Source organism: Scleropages formosus, chromosome 20 (assembly GCF_900964775.1).
Source record: "Scleropages formosus chromosome 20, fSclFor1.1, whole genome shotgun sequence".
Classification (NCBI taxonomy): Eukaryota; Metazoa; Chordata; class Actinopteri; order Osteoglossiformes; family Osteoglossidae; genus Scleropages; species Scleropages formosus.
Genome location: NC_041825.1, coordinates 2,161,287 through 2,180,696, shown reverse-complemented (window position 1 = coordinate 2,180,696; position 19,410 = coordinate 2,161,287). Strand labels below are relative to the sequence as shown.

Below are 19,410 nucleotides of genomic sequence, written 5' to 3'. Positions count from 1 at the left end.
AGAACACCGGCACACAGGGAAATAACGCTCTCGGTGTGAGGACCCCGATGATTCCCCCAGGACCCGCGAGTCCCTCCAGTCAGCCTCGCCAACCTGCTTAACTCCCCCAAGCTCTCTCTCCCTCGGCAGACGCAAACACCCCCTTATATTCCCCCTACGTCACCGAACGCCAACCAATTACATTAAACATATTTCCCGCTCAAAACAGTAACACGGGTCGTTACAGTATTCTGATTTGCACTGGTAAACTGCTGCTCTAACGGTTTAAAATATTATTTAAAACATCCGCAATCAAATAAATGAAAAGTGGGGGTCCAATAGTTCACGATAAAAACACTGACTGGGAAAAAAATGTCTCAATTATAACATGAAATCCGTTCCGTGCTGCAGACTTTCAGGGGGGTGATTATTTACAGTGCCTTGCAAAAGTAAACAAAAACAAGTCCAGTCATCATGTTTCCCAGAAAGGTGCAGAAACAAATTAAAACACACCAGTTCAAACACAACTGGGACCGGAAGTCCACTCATAACTCATTTCTTTGTATATCCAGTCACTTTTACCACCAATCTGCAGTCAGCAAAAGCGTAGTAAATTCCATCCCTCAATTTGTTCACTGGATAGGTTCTGTAAATATCTGAGGTAAACTATGGTAAATTAATAACTGACGTATTTCAGTATTTTTATTAACGTCAATGGCTAAAAATAAAAACTTACACAACCTCCTAATCGGTCCTGATGGTTGACTTTCTGAATGGCAGCACAAATAAAACATACTGTATTAAGCAGTAAATTAAATACCTGTTGCAAGTGTAAATTCACCACTTTACCATGCTCATTGTGAAAAAGGTCTTTAGAGAAGCCGTTGTAGCGTTTTTTTTTTTTTTTTTTTTAAATGGCATGGCACACGGGAGAGGTGGAACTGCTAGCAAATAAAAAAAATAACTTCAATTGTTCTCAGTATGCATTTCTTTTATTGAAATTTATAGACAATTCTATGGAAAAAGGCAAAAAGTCTTTTTCAGGAATGAGTGGAAAGGCCCTTCTGTGAACATGGCGCAGTTCAAGTACATTGGCTTCTTGGAACACTTGTTAAAATTGTGCGGTTCTGGCTTCCGGTAATTTGTGGGCTTCCCCGACGTCACTCAGGACATCTCCCAGGAGCTCTAGAAGTCGGGCCGGTCCTTCTTCAGCTTGCTGTAGTCCGTGTTCACAGCAAAGAGCTGCAAGCCAACCAAGGGAGAATTCACAGCAACAAACTTCCAAAACCAGTAACAGCGAAAGAAATGGCTGGAAAAACCTTCGGAGAAAGGCACCGCTTCTCAACACTTCCTGCCACGGAAGGTGTCTCATGGGATTACTCTGGCACATATGCGTGTTTTAACACGATAAGGACACGATAATGAAGCGATGATGAGATAATTCCTCAACGTTAATAGGCTTAAAGAAAAAGCGTGCTGCTTGGCCTCCCGCGGTATACCGCGGTGACCGCACACCGGTGCCAGTGGCAGGAGAGGCTGCTCCCGCTGTACCGCGTTTGTGCTGTGCTCGTACCTTGTACTGTTCATTGGGGGCCAGTTTGTTCCAGGGCTCCGGGTTGTTCTTTCGATCCCATCTGCAGAACAAAAAGTGCATCTCATTTTTAGACAATCATGTGCAATACATAATAATTATGTTATATTGTGTACATATTGACCATTTCAATGTCAGGCAGCTACTTATGTACAGTAGCTTTGAACTGCACGTTTTTTTTCATTTTGCTGACGCTTTTCTTCAAAGCACCTTAAAAGTCTTAAATGGAAGTACTTCATTTACCCATTTATACGGCACGGTAGCTTTTTTACTGTATTAATTAAGGGTTCTACAATTTAGTGGCCGAGAGGTTAGGGTTACCGCCGTGCACCTGAAGGACTCAGGTGTGAATCCCACCTCCTGCTACAGTGCCTTTGATCAAGGTGCTCACCTTGAAGGGACGCAGTAAAAATTACCCACCTGTACAAATGGGTAAATCAGTTTAAGGAGCTTCAACTTGTAAAAGCGGTGGATAAAGTTGAAAGATGTAAATTTACGGGTCAGTTCCGGGCATGTGCTTAAGGAGAACATCTCAGGGCGTTACAGCACACACGAACCCCAATGCAGCCATGACTCGGGGGGCGGGCTACTCACGAGACGTCAGGGTTGCGCAAAGCGAGGCGTGTGAGGTACAGCAAGGACATCGTGGCTCCACCGCCGATGAAAATGAAGAGTGGGATCAACTAAAAGAGAAACACAAAAATGACCATTGTGGGACAAGGGCGACCACTGAGCACCACTTCTATTCTCAAGGTCATTCATGTGAGGAAGTAACACAGTACAGCAAGAAATTCATGAGTCTCAACTTTTAATTTAACCCTGTGGGATCTTAAGGGGGTGGGTGTGTGTGTATGTGTTAGCGCTGACGTGTCATAGCGCCTAGGAGCTGTGAGAGTCCCTGTCAAGTCTGAACGTTCTCTGTATGTTTCCCCCAGGTACTCTGGTTTCCTCACACAGTGCAAAGATGGTCTTCAATTTAAATGGTGATTCTAAAGTTCCCTGTGTGCGTATTTCATTGGTGCATAGACGACTGACTCACTGTAAGTAGTGTATGTTACGGTGGAAGTCACCCTGGGCGAAGAGGTGTGTGTTAAATGCTGCTGCACAGCATTCGCTATGAGAGCAAAGTGTCTGCTGACTGGACACATGTGATTGGAGGACAGCTGGTAGCGTAGTGGCTGGAGCCACTGCCTTTGAACCCATAAGATCGCAGGTTCGAATCCCACCTCCAGCTGTAGTACCCTTAAGCAAGGTACTTACCCTAAATTGCTCCAGTAAAATTACCCAGCTGTATAAATAGGTAAATAATGGTAGGTAACTTCCATTCTGGAGAACAGCAACAATTAAAGCAATACATGTAAGTTAAAACGAGCTCCAGTTATGAAGACAGCTGGAACGTGTGGAAAAGATTTCTGTCCCATTAATCCATGAGGGACTGTGCTGTGGGGTCCTATTGGTCCGGAGCCTATCCGAGAAGCATGAGGGACAAAGCAGGGTACACCCTGACCTAGACGATCTCTCGCACTCGCACTGAAGAGGCTCCATATTAATAATGTGACCTCTGCTTTTGACCGGTGACATTTATTAGCTGTGTCACGTCACGGCGGCCGCGGACACGTCACGAGCGCCGGCCACGCCCCTGAGCCACACTGAGCGCCCCACGGGCTCCGGAAAACGGCAATAAAAGATTTTCAAAAATCACCCAAAGGTAGAAACCATCCCCCTGAAGGCGGACAGCGTTTCCACCAGGAGCTCAACGTGTCCCCGATGTCCGTCCGTGTCTTTGACGACGCCGCGGCTTATCGGTCACGATCATTCATTCAAAAATGTCACCGCTGTTCTCCTGTCCGCGCGCGCCCCTGCCTTCTTCTTCTTCTCATCGTGCTCGGGCACTGCACGCGCTCACCCGCGGTTACCGCATTCACCAAACTTACCGCCGGGTGGTTCCTTAACTGCTTCCCCACGGCGCTCAACATCGTGCTGCTTGCTGACCGATGTGTCCTCCACACGCGACAAAGGGACTCACGGACAGGATACCAGCAGTCGGCGGTGCCCTGCGAATGAGGACCCCGGGCTGCCTCAGTCATTGCCTGCTGTAGCTGTGCACGGTCTGTGGACGCGCCTCTCTTAGAAATTGCCATCAAGTGTTACATTTTTTTTTTTAGCATATTAGCAAATAGTAATACTAATGTATATTAAAACGATTTCTTTACACATACACACACACATTTTCAGAACCGCTTGTCCCATATGGTGTCCCCTCTCCCCTCGGGCCTTGCGCCCTGTGTTACCGGGTAGGCTCCGGTTCCCCGCGACCCCATATGGGACGATTTCTTTAATGAATGAAAATCAGTACCATTATTTTAGGCAGTAAAGTGGACACCTAAGAGTCCATTCCGTCTGATGCCATTCAATCAACTGTTCTCTCTGTCCACGGCTTCAATTGGATTTTAAATGCATTGTTTTTGTTGTCTTTATTTTGCTGCTGATTTTTTTCGAAGCAAATTTTGACCTTTTAAACAGCTCCAGTCAGGGTAAATACCTTACTCAGTCAATGGTGTTGCAATACGATGTGGGATTCTAATGTGGGTTTTGTGGGTGGAAGTTGGCAGCTGTAACTACTACATCACCTACTGTACCATTATTATTACTATATTATTAGTAGTAGTGGTGGTTGTGGTACTGGCAGAGGGTGCAGTAAGCACAGCTGAGCAGCAGGGGGCACTAAACAACTCAGATGCTTCCAGACCCCAGTTGAGCTGCACTGATTTTGCCACCTGGGTAGAACTGGGACAACAGGGGACAGGAGACCAGACGCACTGACAGCTGGAAGAAGCACGCGGCCCTCACTGCTCTGATGTCCAGCTCCGAGTTCTGTGCCTCTTTCCCCTGCACACCGTTAATGCCCTTATTTTTACACACACTTGTAAAGTATTATCACCTTTAACAAAGACCAGTGGAGCTGAGCTGTGCTGCTTCTGGCCGCAGCGCGAGTTTGGTTGTACTGTAAATTTGCACCCGAAACCCCTCCCCCCCAATTCGGTTCCACAACCACGTTCACCCTCATTTTCGCTCTAGGACAACAGTACTATAACGACCTTTCCAATTAAAGTAACATTTTTAAAAGTACTTTCAATACCAGCTAATCAGAGCATTTAATTTTCTCAACAAGCAATAACAGCTACTTAACTGTAACAGCAGCTTATTTACCTTCACGTGTTTAGCAGGTGTGCAGTTGTGGGTTTCATTGACTATATTTGTTCAGAAACAAAAATATAGCTGTAGTTTTTCAGTCACTGAAACGCAATTCCTAAAACAAAGTTCACATTTTCAGAACTACTAATGCAAAAGCACTTCATCATATCAGCAAAAACCCAACATCAGGAAACACATTTTACCTGCAAAGTGCTCTGTCACACTCCACATACTTCTCACATTCATTAAATACATTTGTAATTCAATTACAAACTATGCGTCACACTAATTACTCTTCATTGTGACGAAGGTGATGATCAGATCACACGAGTGATTACTGCCACGATCCAGATCGTTCCAAAGGGCTCGTAAACCTTTTCTTGTTTTTTTTCCAAGTGTCCCGAACATGTTAAACGTGGCTGAAAAAACTCCAGCATCACTTGATATTATTTATTCCTTCAGTTTCAGAGGGTTTCGTTTTACAAGCATGAAGTGATGGACTGAGGAAAATGAGACAAAAAGGTTTTACGCGCAGTTTGGGCCAAAGGGAAATTCCAGCAGTGAAGTGAAAAGGGATTCTTGTGCAAATTAGGTGGCTATCAGGACAGTTAAAGGAATCTGAAGTTCCTGCTTGTTCCCTTCCGGCCAAGAAGCGCAATAAATTACATTGCATGAATGAAAAAAGAAAATCAGCCAAATGTCACAACTGGAAGCCTTTGCAAGTTAATGTTCCCCGAAGGAAGGTTTGGTTGGAGAAACGCGCACGGCCTCATGTTGTCCTGCAGAAAGGAGGACTTTCCGAGGCCCAGAGATTCCAGCGCTTCTCCAGGGAGAGAAGAGCTTCTGCAGCAGCTTTACTGGCCCATCACTTGTCCCAGAGCAACAAAGCCCGCGGCTCAAACGGGCGAGGGCTGCCGCAGCTCCCGGACTCATAAAACGAGCCCCATGTCCTCATAAATGGACAGCTCATCTTCCAAAGACCTGAAGTAGTGCATTCTTATTCTACGGGGGTATTCAACCAGGGTACCAGGCTGTTGCTGCCTTGTTTCAGACCCCAGAAAACTAAAACAGACCCTTCCCTCCCCCCACATCTAAGCATTCTGCAGCTTTCCTCATGAAAATCAATTTCTCCTGTTGACGTGAACCATTAATAAGTCACATTACCCTGTTTCACTCTGCACCATATTACCAACATACAGTACAATGGCTTTCCACTGGGAGGTGATTGGCTCCCCCTCGTGGTAGAAGGCAGGAAGCACAGCCTGTGATTGGAAGATGGGTAAAAGCTAAGTAAATTACTGTCTTCAATGAGAGTAGAAAATTTTCATATATTGATAAGGAACAACAGATCAATATGTGAGTGGGGAAATCATACCTATAAAGGCACAGCAGAAGAAGCACTAAAGAAGCTGACCTGCAGAGAACCGTAGTGCTATGGGGGGGGGGGCAGGCAATATAATGTGTGTGAAAGAGGAAATGGATGAGACAGAGGAACAGAAAGGCTGGAGAATTTAGGGGAAAAGAAAAGAGTATAGAGCGAGAGCAAGAGACCTGCTTGTCTAGTGCAGGGTCACCGGCGTCCAGAGCCTATCCTGGAAGCATAGAGCCAGATGCAGGGCACACCCTGGGCAGAATGCAGTCCATCATAGAGCATGCATGCACAGTGAGTGGCACCCTAAGGGCAATCTAGGGTCACCAGTTCACCTGACACGTGTGTCATGACCTGTAGAAATTAGGGAACCCTGGAATGAAGAATCTACAGGACTCTTGGAAAGACACCTATGAGAGAAGAGAGGGCTCACAAAGTGTGTGTCTGCTGCACAGTTCTCACACACCCAAGCTACTGGGTACTTGGCTCGCTGGGAGTGTAAATCACAGTAAAACCTGCTGTAGCACAGACTAGGGCAGTGGATGCATTTCTGTGTCACATAACATGGCAATGAACATTTACCATGTTCATAACCATGCTGCATGATGGTACAAAATAAGCATCAGCACAGCTAGATTTAAAGAACAGCTCAGACAGTGTGTGTGTGTGTATGTATATATCTATCTCCAGGTGAGATCTTGTGTAACAGATTGATCACCAGCACAGTGATTTATAATCACAGGAGATGAGGCAAAACAGTAACTGTGGTACATGTACAGTACACCCTGTGCTCTGCATGTAAAGCAGGAGTCAGTTGCCTCAGTCAGACTGCAATTTATTCATCTGAGATGCAGCTCATGTGTTCATGCCTCTATTTATAACTCATCTCCTCTATGATGTCCTGGGGGGGGGGGGGGCATCCTCATGTGACAGTAACAGCAACCTGAAGCACTTAGCAACAGTTTGATTAAACTTATGTAATGCAGCTGGAGGAAATGTTAAAATGGAAGCAATTCACACACACACACACACACACACACACACACACACACACACTGTGTGTGTCATTCATGGGCCCCTAAAATGCAAGTCTGCTCTTCATTTAAAAATACCATATTAGTTTGATACACATAGAAGTACCAGTCACACTTCCACCATTTATACTGCATTTATTACAGTAACCAGGCATAAATGGCTTGCAAACAAACCACCATCTCCATGACAGTGCAAAATGTTATAGGTTATTTAAATGTACAGCATTATAAACTTAATACCTTAAACAATTGCTTAAATATGGGTTAAAACAAATGGGGGGGGGGGGGGGGGGTGCAAGAAAAAAAAAAAAAAAAGTACTGACTCAGTCACCTGAACTTCTGATTTCAACATGGTGAAATGTGCAGATGAGGAAACAGCAAACAGTTTAAAAAAAATATTCCTTTAAAAAAAGGAACACTAATGTTTATTAGCTTATGTAGCAACAATCACTGAACTGCAATTATCTCCATCGAATTCCATTGTTAAAGTCAACATTATGCCGTTGACTCAGCATGGCTTATTGTGCAAACATAAGATGTTTTAAAAACAATCCCTACTTGAAATACAAGTGTTCTGACATTTAAGCAGAATATTTCACGAATCAATAGTGATTTACACTCACAAACCGATGAGGACAAGATCCAGGGAAGGGGTGTGAAGTACAACACAGTAAAGTACCTGAAAAATGACACTCAAGTTCACTGGTCACTTGAACCCAGCCCAGGAGAGGGACTGGACACAGCCAGACCACAGAAGAGGAAACCTCTTCCCACTCCAATTGCTAAACAAATCAGTCTGTACTTTCACAAGGCCAAAGGGACCAACTGTTTACGGCACTCACACATGTTTAAATAAAATAATTAAAAAAAGCAATATTATAGCATAACCTGCTATTATCCCCTTTTCTTTTTTCAGTTGAAGGGGAAAAAGGGTCCTGCTTACTTTCATCTGAAAATATGAAATGTTTACATATTAGCTACATACAACTGTAATATAAACTAATTGTAAAGAATAGTGTGACATCACAATCCACTATTCACTTCCTTTCTACAAAAAAAAATTCCTATCAGGTCACTGGTTAGGCCAACTGTACCAGTGCAAGTCCAAAATATAATTAGAAAAAGCAGTCCAAATTATGCATTTCCCCATACTGCATAATTAACATTAAATGTGTAACAAACCTATGAATTAGTTACAATATTAGTCCTACTGTGTCAGTTGTGTTACTCTACAATGTTAAACTATTGATTTTAACTTTGTTTTCCCTGCAAGTGCCACTTACCTTTTTATACTTTGGGGAGTTGTAACTGGCTACTTCTCAGCTCCTAAAGTAAACATCACAAGATCTTTCATTCTGATATTCACAGATGCGTTACTTCTGGTACTACTGCCGGAAGTGTTAAAAGGCACTATACGAGGGACGGCACGGGATGCTGGGAAATGAAAAACGCACTGAGGATGCGTATGATGAAATCCCTTAATGTGGAATATCGTTCTCAGCTACTGTCATGATTCAGCCCCAGCATCTGAGCTGTTCGGAGCAACGGGATCAAGAAACAGCCACGTGACCGTTTCCTGTCGGGAACTTAAACCACAGAACTTGTACCCCGAAGGCACTCGGAAAAAAGCAATGCCTTCCAAGTCATTTCTTTGGTTTCCATTACACCCCCAGTACACTTCTTAGTGTAACCAAAGAGACAGGAAGAATGTTTTGAGACCTGGTGGGCCTCGAGCCCTCCCGCCATCAGGGGCTTTCATTGTTCATGTTTTCATGGCAGGCATGTCAGCAGGCAGGTAGGGCCCGACGCTCTGTGCGGAGCCACCCGTCACAGGGGGCACGGACAGGTTGCGCAACAGGAAGTCCACGGAGGGCAGCAGGGGCTTCCGAAGGCTGACGGGGCAGAAGGCAGAGCCGCTGCGCGGTGTGAAATTCACCTTATTAGGATCGGGGCAGGACAATGGGAAGGGGGACTGGCCTAGACAGGCAGAGCTGGCAGGGGGGAGGAATATATTTTAGAAAAAAAATATATATAACATACATAGACTAAAATTAGTTGGCAAAACTTCTAAATGGTTCACTTTTATAGATGCCAATTCTCATGATTTAACCTAGAGCACCAAACAAAGTCACTGGGAATGATCCAGTATTTCTAAGTGTGAGAAATAGCAGTTAGAGCTAAACTATTAGGTGAGACAGCTGGGGTAGTTGAAAGGAAAACAAGAACTCCCAACTGCAAAGGAACTGTACAACTGTAAAGTGTATCAATACAGTGTCAGGATGCTGGAGCTGCCTGCAGTGAAGTGTGTCAAGATACTCACGGGGATTCCTCAGACACTCGCACCCTCTCGCAGCCCTCGGGGGGCTCCCTCTGAAAGGAGTAGCTCCTGTTGGGACGTGGAGAGGACGACAGAAGCAGGAAAGAGGGTTCTGCGGTGCTGCGACCCAACAGCTCTGGAAGTAAGCAACAGGTCACGATAAGAATCACTCAGTTATGGGTGGGTAAATAAAGAGACCTTCAGAACAGAAAGGCCTGGGACTGACCTCTGTCCAGATCTGAAGGCACTTCTCCCAGAGCAAAGGGAGACGGAGATGAGGACAGGAGGACGGGGGATGGGTCACTCTGCAAGCCAGTGCTGCACCTCTGAGCTGGTACCGGAGCCCTGTGGCCATCGGGGACCTCCAGAAACTAGTAAAACATTTACAATGTCAGCTAAATGAATCACTTTCCTCCAGAGAGCGATACTGTGGTAAACTACTTAGTTATTTACCTATTTATACAGCTGGGCAATTTTACTGGAGCAATGCAGGGTAAGCACCTTGCTCAAATGTACTACAGCTAGATGTGGGATTTGAATCCAAGTGTTCATTTTTTTTTTTTTTTTTTGGGAAAAGTACAAGGCAGCCACTCTAACCACTACACCAACCAAAATTAATGTCATCACATAGGTCACATGCAGCAAGAGGACAAATGACAACATGCTTCCGGTGCTTTCTTTGCACAGCTGAAGCCTTACAACAGTGCAGCATGAAGAAGACTGCAAACAGATCATATTAAAAAGAACTTGTTTAAGGCAATGTGCTCATGTTGCTCAATTTAGATACACAACCGGGTTTCACAAACGTTTTACAACTTTATTACATCGTTTCTTGGTACATCGTACAGGCTCTGGAGCCACCACAATCACCGAAAGCCAGAATGATCGAGGTGTTGTAATGCAGTGTAGGAGGCCACCTAATTAGGAACTTTAAACTGACCCAAGCAGACTTATGGCCAAAGCTGACTGTAGGGAGCCAACTGGTCTGGACCACTCTGGTCTAAGGGGGGGGATGGTCCTGAAACAGTCAGTTTGGAGTTTGTTTTCCTCTCCTCAGTCAGTGGCTGGCAACTTCATTATACCTCCATCATTACAAAGTACACCATTCATGATTATCATTTTCTACATTTATTGAATTATCTATTCACTGAACTGCTTGCTTTTGTCTCATTAGCTGTATGCATTTAGTAGTACAGTGTCACCTGCATATACATTGAGCTTAATTGCATTTGCTTTCCTACCCATATTTGTATTGCACTGTTTGCAGATTATATATATAATCATTTACATTAATTTAGCTGACACTTCTCCAAAGTGACTTACAACATTAATCTACTTACAGTTATTGATCCTTTTATACATGGGGGTAATTATAAAGGAGTAATTTAGGGACCGTACCTTGCTCAAAGGTACTACAGCAGGAGGAGGAATTTGAACCTGTAACTTTTGAGCTGTTCTGAACCTGCATCTATTTATGGCATCAACAAAATAAATCCCCCCTAAATGGACCTGATACATGGATTTCATAATGTGATTTGAGAAGAGACTCCAAGCAGAGCCCACACTGTGGATGTGTTTGTCCAGGGATGCGAGTGGACGGGTTCCAGAAGGCTGTGGAAATGAACCCACCTTGTGCCGCTCCTCAGGCATCTCGCACACAAAGACCCCCTCCAGCTCCTGGTTGAGGGCTTCCACACTGTGGCGCAGGGTCAGCCGGCTCAGGGCTGTTTGGAGGATGGGAACTGGTAGTGTCTGAGGACAGATCACACGAAGGACACACACGATGAGACCATTTTCCCAAGGAATACACGGCACTTCTGCTGATGTGTTCCGATTCTACCGAAGTCACATGCCATCTCTGGTTGCTTATTTAAATAAGCATTCTCAAGCATGTCACATCATGCATGTGACAAAAATTCAAGCATAAGTTTAGCCACAACATCTGTGGCAGCAGCTGTATGAAACCAGGCCCAATGAAAAGAAGAAGTATGTTTTTATATCTCCATTTTCCTGTTGCTTCACTTTAACTTGATTCATTTCCTCTGATAGTTTTTTTTCTCTCGGGGGGTGAGAGCGCACACCCGTTGCCCGTTCACCGCGACAGGCGGCCGCGTGCCCTTTTTGCTCCTGGGCTCACACAGTTGTGGTGAGTGGAGTTTCTAGAACGTCGGCTCAAGGGCTCACTGTGCGTAGGCTCTGCAAAAACCACGCATGATCAATGACCTTCTTTGCATTTGAGGCTCTTTGGGCTCAAAGCTTATATCTAAAGGGCAAAATGTGCAAAGAACTTTTGTGAAGAACTGCAGTTGCAGTGTCATCACTTTTGGTCAGCTGAACGAACAATATAACATCCAAAGGCCTCATCCTAAATATGAGGTTTTTAAACTAGTTGTGTAGACTTTGGTGTGAAAGACCAGGAAAAAGGTCTTCAGATATGGTGTGGGATCATATTCACAAAAATTAAACCTGTTTGAGCAGTGGTATTTTCAATAATGCTATACATGGATGCCAAACTCAGACTTAAAGGATGGGGGGGGGGGGGGGGGGGACACTCCTTGGCGCTCTGGTGCTGGAGGAAAGTTAAGACCACCATGGACTGCCAAGAAAACATACAGATGGATGGTGGATCAAATCAGTCCAGAACACTCATGAGAAGCACCAAAGACAGGGGTTATTCTTTGGACATGTCATGCAAAGATCATATTCTCAAGACTATAATGCCTGGAATAGCTGAAGGAAAAAGGAAGACAACCAAGAGGGGGGGGAAAAAAAAAAATGCATGGACTCAATTACAGTGGCAATGGACACGCACCTTTCAACATCAAGTCCCCGAAGACTATAGTTGTCAAAAGCTGACGTCAACGCTATGGTGCTTTAAACTACCTGATGTATGTCTAGTGTATGACTATATAGAGCACAATACAGAAGAACTAGACAGAAAAAAAAAAAAAAAGCACATGGAGACAAAACCGAGGAGAGGGTAGGGTTGTGTATGTGGGGTACCTGGGTGGTCCCTGAGGCACTACCCCAAAGTACTGATGGGTAGTCTCTCTCACGCCCCCCCGCGACCCCCATGCTTTAGTCGCTGTTGCAAGTGTTTGAGTTTGGCAATCTGTGAGAACAGCAACGGTGGAGAGAGAGTTTCTCTCTAACAAGGAGACACACTGCCACAACAAACTGTACACTCAACACTTTAGAGGCTACAACACCTATGCAAAGGTCAACAATGTTCAAATCCACTCAACCATTCAACATTTATTCAGAACTGCTTCCATGATATTTAAGATGTTAAAATCCACCAAGTAAGGACATAAACAACAATGAAAGTGAAGTAGTATTCGCCTCCTTTCCAATTTCATCTATTGGGCACAGCTTTTTAAGCAGATCTTTCTCAGTTCTAATAGCATTAGAGAGGAGCCTAAGAGCAGAAAAGTGACAGATGTATGACTTTATGCGATTCCCCTGGTGCCCAAAATATTTACAATGTCACATTTAATTGTGACAAGTTATTGCCCTCCTTACTTTAACGAACACAAAATTAAGTCAATTAGAGTCAACTGTTCAAATTCACCGAGGCCTGATTTGGACCAATTCTGGCCAACATCATTTTTAACTATTTAAACCTTAAATAGCAAAGTTGGCCAAACAGAGGATCCTAGAGGTGCATCATGCCATGGTAAAAACATTTAAGACCTCTGGGGGAAAAAGTTGCTTAAGCCTATTAGTCTGAACAGTGTTGTGCAGCCATACCAGAGGCTCTGAAATCTCAAGGCTTTGAACTACAATGACCAAATGAGCAAGTTCAGAACAGTGATTAGTCTACCTCCAAGTGCCTATCCTGCCAAAATCTCTCCACAAGCAAGATAAAATAATTAACAAGCTTAAAAGAACCCCAGAGCAATATCCAGGGACCTCCAGGACTCACTATCCTCAGCTCAAGTCAATGTTCATGAGTCCACATTTATGAAGACACTATGCAGAAGTGTGATATATGAGCAGTAAGGCAGAAACCACCGCTCACATAAAAGACTGAGCAGGTTAATCTACAGTTCAAAGACCACCTGGATGCATCAAGAGTTTTGAAGAAGTGTGTGGCCTGATCAATGAAGTGTAGAAATTTTTGGACAACATGGGCCTCATTACATCTGCTGAAACCTAAATGCTACACTTCAGTGTAAGAACCTGCTGCCAGTTGAACACGGTGGTGGCAGAGCAATGGGCTGGGGAAGTTCTGCTACCACAGGTAGCCAATAACTTGCCGTTACTGAAGGAACAGTGAATTCATACTTCTATCAGAAATTGTAAAGAAGACATTTTTTCCATCAGTCCACAAATTGAAGCACAGAAGAGTTATGCAGCAAAAGAATGGCCACAAACATGCAATATCAGAATTGCTGAAAAAAGCAAAACATTAAAATTATGGAATGGCCTGCTCAAAGTACTACGCCAAATTGTAATTTACATAAGTGGCAAGATCTGAAAAGAGCTGTTCATACTCAAAGCTGGTAAATGCTGCTGAGCTACCACAGGCCTGCGTGGAGTCAACGACCAAAATTCCACTCCAACTATTAACTGAAGGATCAATTGCTTTTTCACACCTATGATAATGTATCATCTTCAATGAAATGACAAATATTGTTACCACTTTTCTTTCTTGGGCTGCATTCATATACTACTAGAACTGACAAAGTCAACACAAAAGATCAAACATCAAATGGGGCAAATACATTTTCCAGTTAGCTGCCAGCAAATAGCTCAGTCGTGTAAACTAAGCTTATCATATTTAACAGCAAATTCAGAAAAGCAGTAAGCAGCCAGGGGCTACAGGCTAGTAATACTAGCAGTACTGGCCTCCCTCAGGTGCCTTGCGCTGCCCCACGATGCAGAGCGCTTGTGCCTCCCACACCCTCTTCTGTCCTGGGTCTCTTCTGACCATGAGCTGGGTGTCTGCAGAGGACAGAGGGACAACCATCAGTCCAACGCAGGAAAACAGCTGGACCTCCCTTCTTTAATTAAAATGCAGTAAGTTTATCAAAAGACAAACTTAAATGTGGGCAGCACAGTGAGTGACGCTGCTGTCTCAGCACCTAGGTGGTGTGAGAGGACATGGGTTCGATTCCTGCTCAGTCTGTGGAGTTTGCATGTTCTCCCTGTGTCTGTGTGGGTTTCCTCCAGGTGCTCTGGTTTCCTCCCACAGTCCAAAGACATGCTGTTCAGGTTACCCCATAGTATGGGAGTGACACAGAGAGTGTTCCACTGATGTATGGATGAGTGACCCAGTGTAAGTAGTGTATCAAGCAGTGTAACTGACCACGGTGAATAAGGTGTGTGGGCTGATAACACTAGAGTTCATTGGAAGTTGCTTTGGAGAAAAGCATCTGCTAAATTAATGTCAATCTGTCATTCAATGGCAGCACTGTGAGACACCAGACTTAAGACTTATTCAAGTATGAATAAAGGACACACGTCACAAGTCACACGTCACGCATCCTGTTGGCAGCAGCATGTATCACACCGCAGAGCATCCTTTACTGCGTTTTTACCTATTTGGCTCATCACCGATTAGCCGCTGGGGGGGGAGGGAAAAAAAACCAGAACCTGAAAGCGTGTTAAAGTCGACACTGTTAATACACACAAAACCCTGTTTGCACTGCAGGCCTGCCCATGCACGGAGGATGTGGGTACAGGACTGCTGCCTGCAGAGCGAGTGTCGGCCAACGGGGCGCAGCTTGTGCCCAGAAAGCCCCATCAGCTGACGGCTCTTTCACACGCCTGTGGTTGCGCTCGCTTGACTCCTCAGGAAGCAAGCGAGCTCATCCCTGCCCGCCAGCCAGCCGCAGAGCCTCCTGAGAGCCTCCGCCCATTTCTTTCAGAATGAGCACGGCCTCTTGCTCACAGCCAAGAGAATCCAGCGATGCTCAGGCTGAGCAAAACCACCCACACTTACTACAGTACTACCCTCGACACTGAGTGCAGTCGCTGCAGAGCGGTTTGAAGCACAGCAACCCAGCTCAGAATTCAATTAGCAGCCGACTCATTTGCTCAGCAGCTGAGGATACAGAAGAGGATTTTTCTGCTGCACAAACACCCTTTAGATACCTTCAAGGGGACAACAGAAGGACCCCTGTGGAGATACAAGCCTTCACTTCTTGTGCACCAAGTGTGCCTACCCATCCATACCCATGTGCGTCCTTAACCATTACATTCCAGCTGGTCGTTTACATTACATGACAGCTGGTAGCGTAGTGGTTAGAGCTACTGTCTTTGGACATCAAAGGTCACAGATTCGATCCTTGCCTCCAGCTGTAGTACCCTTGAGCAAGGTACTTACCCTAAAATTGCTCCAGAAAAAGTTACCCAACTGTATAAATGGATAAATAATTGTAGCCTTAACCCTGTAAGTTACTTTGGTGAAAAGAGCTAAATGAATAAATGTGAACAAACATTCCACCCCCCCCACCCTGCAAAGCTGTCCATCTCCCTGCTATGCAACAGGATACAGGATGATTCACTGTTGCCATATTTTGTTTCTATGAGATTCGAGTTTTTTTGTTTCACTTTGCATTTGTTTGCACACCAGATGTACGTCTGACTGCTACTTAACCATCCGGCATAAATAACCGTACCAGGTTTATCTCCATTCAGAGTCAAATTATCCCTTTGGAACTATTAGTATGACCACAAACACCAAAGTGGAAGAAATTAAAATAAAGTAAGTCCAGAGTCATCTCTTAACTGATACAAACAGATATAAAGAGGCAACTCTTGAGGCTGAAGTGTGAAGTCTCTTATTCACAGTTTAGTACCACAAGGACAGTAATGTACTGCATGCAATGCTATATAAAACAGTACCATTTTCTGGAGCCTGCAGCAACTGCCATGACAAAGCAACGGTCACTTACCTGTGTCGCTTTGTCATTCACGTAATCGAGCCCTTGCTGCTGCTCCAGCTCCTTGGGCCACTGGCCCTGCAGGTAAGGTCCGATGACCACCGTGTCCAAGGACAACGTGCGGCGGATGCTCGACTTCGGGGGCAGCGATTTTGCTTTCTCAGCTGTCAGCAAAGGAGAACGCACAACAAGAACGGTGTGTGTATATGCATGTGTACACACACACACACACACACACACACGTGTGACATATGACTGATCAAACCAATTTATTCATTACAATGAAAGTCTTACTAGTTGAGGACCAGCCTATTAACCAACTAATCAACTACACTTTTACTCAAGTCATTAAGGCATCTGCTGATTAACTTATTTAGCTGACATTCTCTCACACACATACAGTTGCTCACTCACTATTGAGTGGGTTTTGAGAAGACACATTTATTCACTTAGCAGACGTTTTTGTCCAAAGCGACTTACAATGGATACTATGTAGTGTTACTAGCCCACACACCTTATTCACCAAGGTGACTACATTGCTAGATACACTACTTACAAGGGGTTGCTCATCCATGCATCAGTGAAACACACTCACTCCGTGACACTCATACACTATGGGGGAACCTGAACAGCATGTCTTTGGACTGTGGGAGGAAACCGGAGCACCCGGAGAAAACCTATGCAGACACGAGGAGAACATGCAAACTCCACACAGACTGAGTGGGGATCGAACCCACATTCTTTTGCATCACCCAGGCACTGTGAGATAGCAGCAGACGACTCCTTGTCCAATCACACTGACACCAGTGCAACCCCCTGCGCCGCTGTGCTCTTTGTTCATATACATGATGCATGTATTTTCTGTCTTTCAGTAAAAGTTCTACCAGGCCATTCTAAACAACTGTAGTTCCGTGTGTGCGTGTCTTGCACTGATCTGCTGTATAGATGGCTGAATGATTATGAGGGGGCAGGGTCGGTGCAGGCTATCTAGAGCTGTCAGAAAAGATGTCAGTGAGGTACTAGTTAATAACCGTTGTGCGTCACTGTGGGGAAAGCGCCTGTTAAATGAGAACTCATTTCCATCACGTGGACATTATAAATACTGTATGTTCCAGGTTCACAGCTCGAGGAAGTGGTCAAATCCTGGTTTGTGAAAGCACCCATTTCCCCATTGCACTGTGTTGACTGCATAACGCTCAGCTTGCTGGGAAGAAACCCCAGTCCTTGGAGAACATTCAGCCACTTCCCGCAGCCCACCACAGCACTTTGGCCATATTTACTACGGTGCGCTGTTACTTAAGCATTACATGCAAGAGCGCTGGGAATGTAATAGTTCAAGCTGTTGCCTTTGGACCCAAAGGTTGCAGGTTCAAATCCCACCTCCAGCTGTAGTGCCCTTAAACAAGGAACTAATGCTAAATTGTCCCAGGAAAATTACCCAGATGTATAAATGGGTAAATAGATTAATATTGTAAGCTGCTTTGGAGAAAAGTGTCAGATATATTAATTTAAAGCATAACCCAATGGATAGAGCACAGAAATTCACTTTGCCCTTAGAAAGAAGGGTTGCTTATGTACACCTTACTACTGCATCTGTCATTTACCTAAATTTTAGAACACACATGCACGTCTGAAACTGCCCCAGGCAGAGTCGCGGCAAACTGGAGCCTAACCAGGCAACACATTATGATTTCTTACGAAGGCAAACAGAACACATACGAAGATAACCCTTCATAAGGCATAAATGCCTGGGTTTTTAAACATGCAATAGTTCACACATTTCTCAATGCAACTGTTCAATTCACACCTATGTCACGTTTACACGACACTTGTATCCCAAGGAATAAGTATCAACTAATTTTGAGATGTTTTATGGACTGGCAAGACAGAAAAAAAAAAAAAAAACACTTGAAATGCAGCCCTGAATGCACCACTCCGCCAAACTTAGGGCACAGATCAGGATTTTTAAAAGACTTTTGAGAAAATCATGTGCAGAACAATAAGTGTGTTTATCAGCACAGACAGCAGCAACATGTGTATATATTGGCACAATTAGTTAACTTAGTTAACTAGTTGTCTAACAAAAACAACTGGCTTACAGACCATTAACCTGTGAGAAAAGGGACTGATACATATACACGCACTATGACTATTTAATTAAATCTCCACTGATGCCATTTGACATCAAGGTGGCGTTTCAATAAATGCTAAGAGCCCCCTATAAGCTAACAAAAATACTAACCCATTAAAACCCAAGTTAATGTCCTTCAGGGGATAACTGGCAGATACTTGTGTCCCAAAACACTTTGGGTGCATGGTCTTGAAAAGTTAGACTGAGATGTTGACCCTACCTGTTTTGGCATCCTTCAGCACCACTTGTGTTTTGCTATGCAGCTGGAAGGGAACCGTAGCCTTGAGGGGCTGAAGAGCAGAGGGGCCACCGCGGACCATCCCCGCGCCACCTCGGCACGACATCCTCCGGGGTCCAATCGCGCCACTGACCACAAGGCCAATGGACCAGGAGACAACCAGGCCACGGGAGCAGAGGACTACCAGAGAGAGGAACCAGAGGACAAATCAGTGGACCAGCACCGGTGCAGAAGACCAGCGGACCAAGGGATCAGCTGATCAGCAGGGGTCCAGAAGACCAGCGGACCTAAGGATCACCTGATCAGCGGACCAGAACCGGTCCAGAAAACCAGCAGACCTAAGGATCACCTGATCAGCGGACCAGAACCGGTCCAGAAAACCAGCAGACCTAAGGATCAGCTGATCAGCGGACCAGAACCGGTCCAGAAAACCAGCAGACCTAAGGATCAGCTGATCAGCAGACCAGAACCGGTCCAGAAGACCAGCAGATCTAAGGATCAGCTGATCAGCAGGAGCAGCACGGGTCCAGAAGACCAGCAGAACACACTTCTGAACTTCTCAGCACAAACTTCCTACAAACCACGCTTCCTCTACACGCTCTGGAGCCACAGGGCCTCGAAGAGCGAAGCCGAACCGCAGTTACGAAGTGATAAAAGTCGCTTCAG

General features: G+C 44.9%; 2 protein-coding genes across 2 annotated transcripts; both read right to left on the bottom strand.

The window, feature by feature from the left end:
* Window positions 1-944: 944 nt before the first annotated feature.
* Window positions 945-3,644, bottom strand: LOC108919503 (cytochrome c oxidase subunit NDUFA4). Its single transcript, XM_018727497.2, has 4 exons — window positions 3,505-3,644; window positions 2,165-2,253; window positions 1,553-1,613; window positions 945-1,221 (listed from the first exon to the last, which is right to left on the bottom strand). Exons 1-4 carry the CDS (start codon window positions 3,544-3,546, stop codon window positions 1,165-1,167), a joined length of 249 nt encoding a protein of 82 aa, XP_018583013.1. The 5' UTR covers window positions 3,547-3,644; the 3' UTR covers window positions 945-1,164.
* A 3,813-nt stretch (window positions 3,645-7,457) lies between these two features.
* On the bottom strand, window positions 7,458-19,152 carry LOC108919045 (protein FAM117A-like). Its single transcript, XM_029246545.1, has 7 exons — window positions 18,727-19,152; window positions 16,388-16,539; window positions 14,337-14,432; window positions 11,115-11,237; window positions 9,712-9,856; window positions 9,489-9,621; window positions 7,458-9,159 (listed from the first exon to the last, which is right to left on the bottom strand). The coding sequence occupies exons 1-7, from the start codon at window positions 18,848-18,850 to the stop codon at window positions 8,931-8,933; spliced, it is 1,002 nt and encodes a 333-aa protein (XP_029102378.1). The 5' UTR covers window positions 18,851-19,152; the 3' UTR covers window positions 7,458-8,930.
* Between the last annotated feature and the right edge of the window lie 258 nt (window positions 19,153-19,410).